A 9325-nucleotide genomic window follows, 5' to 3' on the forward strand; every position below is an offset into this window, starting at 1 on the left:
AAAGACATAGAAGGTAGAAATCCAGGCAGGTATAGGCTTAAGTATCAATACAGACTTCAATTTGCACGATAACACGCAAGTGCCTTCCTGCCCTCAAGAACCGGAACTACATTGGCTGTACGAGCTCGGAGAAGGTTGGGAATTGCGAACCTAGTGTTGGTAGTGATAACTGGATAATACATTGGCCAGATCCTCCACCCTAGTGAGCTTTTCCTATACACGTGCAGATCCAACAGGTTAACCGAATTACTACTTGGTCGGTTACACCCTAGAAGATCTCAACTCTCAAGATCCCGTCACAGGAGGCGGCAAGTACAACGCAAAGGAACTACAAAGGCAAGGGATCACACCCGCAAGGCAACCCTACGGCCAGATCCACGATCTAGGCCCCGGATCCATAAGCTCGAGTATTCGCTTAGGATTCGGAACCATCCACGGACGCAGAGTGAAGATTTTCCACTGCTGCTCCACCCCATCCCCACGTCTCACCAAGACGCTTAAGCTTCACCACTTGAACTCTTCGGAAGTTACCGAGAGAGCAAGATCCCGCCCTACCGACGGGTACACAAGGTGAGGAAAGTTCAGCAGAACACGGATCATCGGGGGACCCCCTCCGTTAGTCGTGTCTGGGCGCAGTTGGTAAGCTGGATCTGGCAATCTCGCAGATTTTGCTGATCCCGCTACACCACAGTGTAGACAGCAAATTATTGGTCGCGCGTAGATCTCACTCCATACGGTATTTTTAATTTGCTAGCGCACATTTGTGGAATTTACGCTGTGAGCGTTGACGATACAGGTAGCGTGGTCTTGCCTTAGCCCAAGTGAGCGAGTGTACGTGTATGCAGATAGGGATGGCCAGCTGGAGGCTGTCCACAGCAGATACCATGAGCTAGCTTTTTTATAAAACGCGGTACGCTCTTTAGTTGTTTCAACACTTCTGACAGCGCCATAGCCAGTTTACCATATGTGCGACCTAAATGCTCACCCCAAGTCTCACTGTATCCGCAAGTATACAAAAAAACAAAGATAAATGGGTGAAGGGGAATAAAGGGGATTTTTTCCTTCTTAAAATTACTTGCTCTTGTACTGCTTCGTTTGCTCGAGGTGCTTGGCGTTTCGGGCAGTCTCTTTGCGAGGGCTGATGCTCTAATTATTACTTTTGGCGGTACCATTCAGGGCCCACGATTCTATAACATTAGCCAAACTATTATGAGGGTGCACCTGCGCTGAGTCTGGTAAGGGTGGAGTGGGTGGGACATTTTCTCACAGAGATCGGTCGCTTTTAAGCCGTTCTCGCATGCAATACAGCGCCGAACGATGTCCCGCCCGCTAATTGTACGGAACGCGTAGCCGTACTGCAGCTTCCCGCAGCAGACGCAGATCGCTAGTGGGTCCGTCGTAGACCGCTGCTGGCTCAGCAGGAGCGGGTTAATCTTCGCCTCGCATTGCTTGCACGTAGGACCCACCATTTTGCAAACTGTGAGCAAGTTAGCAAAATATATTGTTTTAGCCAATTACGTGCGTCAGACATTAGCCAATAGCACGGTAATAAAAGACTAATATTTATTATTTAAGCAAAATATTAAAAAGCTGATATTTAATATTTTGGTTTTGCTATAATATTACTTTTATTATAATTCCAAACAAAAACATAATTTACATGCAATAAAAGTGACTAAAAGACTATGTACCGTACGCGCATGCATTCATAGGGTGTGGTGCACGAGAGCAGATAGTGCAATGACCGTGCAGCCGCGCGCCTTCGTGCCAGGAGAAGTAAAAAAAACTATTCGCAAAGTCCCTACAAAAAGCGGTTGTTAGAGTGACCGATTTGATGAACATAAGACAGGTTTTGCATAGCTAAATGTAAATATTTAATCGTCGAGACAGCTCGCTTTGGTGTTTACAATTAATCGGTGCGTTTCGTGCTTGGCAGAAATGTTTACATCACGTCCAATCGCGAGTCCGAGAGACGGTCTGATCGTGCAACAGATCCAGTCAGTGTCGCAGGTCATCAAATATTGCCCAATCAGGGCGCTAGTGAATTGTGTGACGCTTTTGAATACATTTGTAATTTTGGCATAGTCAGGTCGAGTCAGAAAGATAGACGCGGTCGGTAAGGCTCATTCTCAACCGGAAATATAGACCGCATGCGGCCGCAGGAGGACAAATAGAGTCTTCTAATTGGCTTACGGGGTAGGTGGTCGCATGCGACGAAGCTCATAAAAAGACGCTCATGCGGCAATTTGCCCGCATGCGCTAAACTTGCCGCACAGTAGAGTGTAGGGGTCGAGTGAAGAATAACCAATCAAAATGATTTGTGACTCACGATCATATGGGGGTGTCTGCTTCAACCTTAAAAAGATCACTTCCTCTTTCGTTCGCGAGGTACACATTCGTTCACTACCATGTCTAACTTACATCTACTACTTAAAGCTGCAGAAATCGAGTTTGTTTATTTGGTTTTACCTGTTCTCGCATCATTTTTGGTCAGCAACGATAACAGAAGCGATGAAATGCAGACAGTTCGTGGCGTACGCGCTGCCGTCCGGGAGATGACATTAGAGTGGTTTAGCAGCAGGAACTTGTGCGAGTTGTAGACTAGCGCTAATCACACAACCCTAATCACACTGCCGCACACGTTGGTTTGCCAGCGAACATTTTGCAGAGCGAACGCGAGCTCTTATCAGTCTTTGGTGTATACTACATTTGCAAAGCACGCAAGCCAGTCAAGATGCTCGAACAGAGCTTAGTCCTTGCAGCGACCGCTCTGGACCTCGTCCTCGTCGAGGACGCCGCTGTGCTCTTCGCCAGATCTCCTATTCCACGACCAGTCCTCACACTGAAGGGTAATTCCAATTTCAACGCATTAAGCGACGGAGACTGTCGTTTTAATTTCCGATTCTGGAAGTGTGACGTAATTCGGCTGCACAAGGCGCTGCGGCTTGAGGAAGACTACAAGCTACCGAGCCGCCTTCGCGTTGGTGAAGTCGAGAGGCTCTGTGTGTTGCTGCGCCGGCTCGCGTACCCTGGACGGTACGGGGATCTTGCTGTGATGTTCGGCAGGTCGCCCAGTGCGCTGTGCCCGATCTTTCGCTTCATGGTGGACCTAATCTACGCTAAGTGCAGCAAGCTTCTTGCCCTTGAGTGCGGCATATCGAGCTCATCAAGGTGTGGATCTTACGCTGCAGCGGTCGTTGCACGCGGCAGTCCTATCGACAGGTGTATCGGCTTCATTGATGGCACGGTGCGTGGCATCGCCCGACCAGTGCGCAATTAACGGCAGTGCTATAATGGGCACAAGCGCAAGCATGCACTCAAGTATCAAGGTGTCATGGCTCCCTACGGACTATTCATCGACTTCTACGGCCCCGTTCTCGGTCGTCGGCATGATGTCTACCTGCTACGAGTAAGTGAAGTTTTGCAGCGTCTTGTTAGCGTGCATGGCGAGTCGTACTGCTTGTACGGGGATCCTGCTTACCCAAATCGGCCTACACTGCAAGTCGGTTTCAAAGGCTCACGCCTTTCGCGGGATCAAATAGCCTTTAATGGTGCAATGAGTGCTGTGTTTGTATCTGTCGAGTGGGGGTTTGGTGGAGTAACTGGGTTGTGGCCGTACGTGGATATGAAGGTTTCGTTCAAGCTCCTACTTTCTCCTGTCGGCAAGTACTACCTAGTTGCTGCTCTACTGACAAACTTTAGAAATTGTACTAGTCCCAACCAGATCAGTCGTTTCTTCGGAGTTAGTCCGCCATCACTCGAAACCTACGTAGCGCTCGCTTTTCCTACTGCGGAATTCGAGCTGCCATAGCTCGCATAACCTCAATAAATGCTATGCGCTCTTCCTTTTCTAACGCTAAACGCTCTCGTTCTAATGCTATGCGGTTTTCCTCGTTCGCTACCTTTTTGAGCTCCGCAGTACGTGCAAACTCATCTCGTTCTTTGACGTGTGCCATCAGCTCAGCGAACTTGTCACGCTTGCTCGTTCTCTACTTCATTCCGGTCATGGCCTCGTCCCGCATTGCATCTGCGCGCTCGTCGTCTCGCTGCTTGGCTTCCTTGGCCTGCTTCTTCTCCTCCTCCACCGTATCAGCGTCCTCGAACAGCTCTAGCACGTCGGCGAGCAGGTCGTCCCTCTCGGTGTGCTATTTATCGATACCACTGGCTGCTGCACTTCTAGCCATTTTGGCCTTGAAGTCGGTGAGCAGCAGAGAGCAGCGCTCTCGGCATCGCCTTGCATCCACATCCAGCGCCAAAGCCGAGGCCGCGGCTGCCCATGTAGCCGTCTTCCCGCCACGCTCCACCTCAAATGGATTCGCTGCGAGCACCTCCTTGAGCAGAGCATCGTCGTCGTCCTCATCGAAGCGGACTTGTGTCTTGCGCTTCTTGGTGGGGCGAGAAGACTCCATGGGCGGCGGCTGGTGACTGCTGGTGCAAGATGTAAACTGGAAGAGCACTGGAACTTTGTGCTCCACCAACTTGTGGTTTACAGTATTCGGATGTTAAAGTGCATAGATATACATTTGTATACGACTTGTAGAAAGCTTATCAGTCGTAGCTACATCACTTGAGCGAACGTGTGACGCTCGTCTCTGGCATTCCTCACAAAAAAACGGGCGTCACGCGTTCGTAGCTTTCTGCTAAACCACTCTATTCTGTATGCAGCAACATGGCTATTGAGCTGCTAGTAAAAACGTATACATGTAGTTCAGGTTCACTTACTCTTTGCTGGTGGAGGCTTGGAATGTGCCGGCTGAGATCAATAATATTTATTTGTAACCACCAGCCGTCGTTATTGATTGCTCGCAGTCGCTGGTTTTGGTCTCAACCGATGCGGCCGCACGTTACAAAGCCATGCGCTGCGGTGCGGTCGTGCCGGTTGAGAATCAGCCTAAGATGGGACGAAGCTGTATAAGACAGGCCGGGTGTGGCCATGCGAAAACGCAGGAAAAAGCAGCAAGAAAGGAACCGGACGGACTTATTGATAGTCGGACAGGCTACTCGGTAAGGGGGCGGGAAATTGTACCAGTCTGGAGATCCTATCCTTCTGCCGCTCGACACACACCTCAACGGCATCGACAGCTACGTTTACAGACCTCTTTAGAGTTATTAAGATCTACTTATATCAGTGATATTCGTGCACAACACCTAGCCGTGTAAGAAAATCTGGAGAAAAGTATTTTTTTCTAAAAACAAGCGTCGAGGAGTAAAGTGGGCAATATTGTTTTTGTACACCAAGTTTCTATCCGTTTATACATGTATCCATGCCAAACCTTTGCTGTGGACTGAAAATTGTGAAGTTTATACACAATGGTAGGAAAACAAGACCTTCTCATTTGATAGTTGTACCGAATCGATACCCACTTCTGGTGTATGCAAATAATCGCAAATTCTACTACTACTCGTTGCACTACCAGGATAATCTAGCACATGCACTTCTCGTTCCAGTACCAGGAAAAACTACTGCTACGTAGTACTACTACTAGAAGTACGTAAAAGAACTGTAGTGTACTACCGTACAGGTACGTGACGTAGTACTATAATTAGTAGTAGTGCTTTCAGTAGGAATGATAGAAACGCTTTGCAGCTTATTATACCTGCACTCGTATTAATACTTGCATCCCGTAAATAGAAGACCTAAATCCGAGAGGGAGAATTACTTACAAACACAAATGCTACATGTAATGGATTGGAGTACTTATAGCTGCGGAGGCAACTTAATTTCTCTACGTCGTCTTTCTGAGCTAAACGTCGTCTGCCTTGCAAAAGTCCTCCTTGCGGTTTTCGGCATAAGCGCAGTGATCCTCGTAGTAGTCGACATAACCCATGTAGAACGATTGCTTAAAGAGATTAATCGTGTCCGCCTTCAAATCCAGCTCCCGACGAACATCGCGAGGTGTCATTTGATGCTGGAACCACCAGTAGTATCGGGGCTGGTTGGACGTCTAGACAAGCGAGAATCGCTCCTCCTGGCTGTCTTCAGAGTCTTCCGACTCGTCGGCGTGCTTGGAGCCAGCGGTGGTTCTCACGTTCTTGGAGTCTTCGCTACCGTCTTCAGCATCTTTGTAGACTCGCAGCAAGCGCTTCTTGCTTTCCTTGGTGACAGTGTCAATCAACTGGCGGTCCGAGAGTACTTGCTCGTTGGAAATCTGTGCAGCTTTCTCCGAGTCCAAAGCAGTTGCACAGGCCAGCAGACCAGTAAAAGTCACAGCTAGAATGAATAGAACACGCATGTTCCCAGGGAGCGCAGATTCCCAAATGGTTGGCCAAGTTCATCTTTCAAGTCTGTTTGCGGCAAACGTTGCTGTCAGACTGAGCCAGTTCTCTTCCAATCCAATCTGTGGCTCCCAAATACAATCCTTGTCAAGATTCCTTGAGCTCTCTTTCTGTTTTATAGCTACATTGTTTTAATACACTTACAGTAACGACACCGTAAGCTACAGATTCTACACCCCCATGCAACTACGTTGAGCTCTCAATCCCTAGTGGCCGTAAACTGTGACCACCTTCTAATTTCGAGATAACCTTATTTTCACACGAACCGATTTGACCAACACATCAAGATTCCAACACAAAAAAACAGGGGCGGGGCAACAGACCCGGCCTTTCTGATAGACCCAGACCGTGGGGGCCCCAGGCTAGGGCTAATGGGGCTGCCGCACCCGCGTCAGCCAAATGCAGTACTTGTTCGGATGATGTGTGTTACTTGAATGTGACCCAAAAGTTGCTCGTTGTTTGGAAGCAAACATTGGCTTCTGGCCTCAAGACGCCAGCCACCGCACCCTACACACCGCCATGGTCGGGCTGTCCTCCGCGCAGCTTCCGCCTATGAAGCTGTACGCTGGGGACACGATCACCTACTACACTCAGATGTATGTCGCCGGCGACTCTCGGGGCTACAGGACTGCTGTTGTTACGAGCGTGGATGATTCGCTCGACAAGGCGGCGGCCCCGATCGCTGTCACTACGAACGACCACAGTTGCTGCGGCCGTTGATCACGGTCCCACCGATGCCCACGAGTCCAAGGAAGAGGATGCATACGAGGAAAATGCGCCAGTCACCGTAGCAGCCGCTAAAACCAAGGGTAAGACGAAGCTCAAGATGGCCGCGCTCAGTAAGCTATCCAGGCCTCCCCCTGGTTGTTTGGTGGCTCCTACCGCTCCATACAAGACTGGTGCCACCCCTGCGCAAGGTCATCCATCGAAGGAAATCTTGCAGCGAGCTAGTGTGGAAGATGACGCCTCGAGTGACTTGTACAGAATGAACGCCGTCGTTCTCATGTCCACGAACACGACAAAGTTTTACAAAAAAGAAGGCTAGCGGTCTTTTTTCCGAAGTAAAACAAGTCGAAGAAGGTGGAGGTGAGGTGGATGTGGAGTATGCACACCTGTAATCCGAGGAAAAGGCTGAAGCCAACGAACCAGACACTCCAGACCAACCTGAGCAGACAGAGCAGCAGGAAGAATTAAGGCAGCCCACTCTATATCAGCTGGTATCTCTACGTGAGATTTTGGCGGTCCCGACGCTCGCACAGCGCGAGACACAGTATCACAGACGCAAGTTAAGAAAGGTTGACTACCACGTTAGTAAATCAAGAAAGAAACGCTATCAGAATAGACGCGCCCCCCACTCGCAGCGGCACCAGCATCTATCCTGCGCACGCCTGGAAGGCGAAGACAATGAAGGACTTGTAGTGAATCCCTGGCATACGAATGAAGCTGGCAGAAGTGCGCAAAAATAAATGCGGGGCCAACCCGAGGGGGCCATGAAGCAGAACAGCGGCTTCACCACGACGTTGAACGAGAAAACCACGCGTGGAAACGTTGTGTATATCGAGGCGTTGGCTGCTGGAACTACCGCAAGATTCTTGAAGCACTCGTGCCGCTCCAGCGTAGAATTCGTGGAAATGCAGAATAAGACGCAGGTTAAGGTGCTGTGCCGTATGAAAGCTACAGTCGACGTTGGAGCCCAGATCACGATCTCTTACGGTAACAAGATCTGGTTCAAATGCGCGTGCGACCAGTGTCGGAAGAAGCGACCTTCACAGACGTAGTTGAAGCGAATTTAAATCCAGCGTTTATAAAAATAGAGTACGACTTCGTATCTCAACGGTATCGTGTAGTGATATCTTGTTCGCATACTCTACATGCGAGGTGTTTCTCTGAAGACAGTCAAGAAAGATTCGATATTCAAAGTTCTTCATGCAGAAAAGAAGGACCAGCAGCCTTGATATTGCGAGATTGCTCAAATTTCGATGATGATCTTTTTACTAAAAAGGCTGGGTATGAATACCATCGAAGGGTTCTTCTTAAAGATCGCTTTTATTTCTGATATATTGTCAAAGCGAAAAGCACACACTATATTGTCCATGATATAAAAGTCCTCGATTGGATTACCGGATCAACTCATACAATGCAAAAGGCATCCCGGCGCTAGTTAAATAGCTTGGGCGCAAATGCAAGATCTCAATATGTCAACGCTGGGCCAACACCCAGTGGGCGGCCACCACGATGGCCGCTTCGTGAGCTCAGACCTTCCCTACTGTTCTTCTGCTTGCCGCGCGTAACCAATATCTCCTGCCCGCGACAGTCCATGTACTCGAGGGCTCGCTGCGCGAAGAGGACGTGCACGCACACACCAAAGTTGAACCAGTAGCTACATTGACACCACATACGGGTGGTGTCAACCATCCAGCCACCGTACGGCCATCCCTCAAACTCCATCCTGGCGTAGTTTACGCCCGTCTAACACTCACTGCGATACCCTCTTCGCTGCGTGCGTTGGGGGAAACTTGAATGCGTTTAGCTGGACATGAAATTACACGTACGAGTCCAGCGCTCGGAATATCACCTGGATCGCGTCAGCCCTCATACAGAAGCTCCTCACGGATCATCTCAGAGACCCTGCGTACGAGGGTTGGCGCTGAAACCACCTCTAGGCTGAAGGCTCGCTCACTTACACGATTCCGACGCACACTTCAGTAGGTGGTAACATCTTGTGTGTGGCGTCCTCTGGGCACACCACACTCGCCAGTTGGTTGCACTTGGTCACCTCGTACGTCTTCAAGGTGCTCAGCACCCCCTCGGCGTCGAGGGCGGAGATGCCAAGCGCCACGTCCTTCCAGTCAATCCGCTTCGGCATCCTGCATAGCGGGGTCGAGTAGATTGTGAAGTTCAAAATTAAAAATTCAATTTTTTGAATCGAGAAATGTGGGAACTTTGATTGGGCTGTAGTGGCTGGCTCTGATTGGGCTATTTTCGACAGCTCTAGTTATGTTCTGATTGGGTCTTATTTGACTCCTGTGGCGCGTCTGCGCAGAAGTGG

At 49.5% G+C, this 9325-nt stretch overlaps 1 protein-coding gene across 1 annotated transcript; it reads right to left on the reverse strand.

Annotated features, from left to right (window-relative positions):
- Positions 1 to 5945: 5945 nt before the first annotated feature.
- Positions 5946 to 6233, reverse strand: PITG_12719 (secreted RxLR effector peptide protein, putative; the record flags this gene model as incomplete). Its single annotated transcript, XM_002900072.1, has 1 exon — positions 5946 to 6233. One exon carries the CDS (start codon positions 6231 to 6233, stop codon positions 5946 to 5948), a length of 288 nt encoding a protein of 95 aa, XP_002900118.1.
- Between the last annotated feature and the right edge of the window lie 3092 nt (positions 6234 to 9325).

Source organism: Phytophthora infestans, genomic scaffold, assembly GCF_000142945.1.
Source record: "Phytophthora infestans T30-4 supercont1.27 genomic scaffold, whole genome shotgun sequence".
Lineage (NCBI taxonomy): Eukaryota > Oomycota > Peronosporomycetes > Peronosporales > Peronosporaceae > Phytophthora > Phytophthora infestans.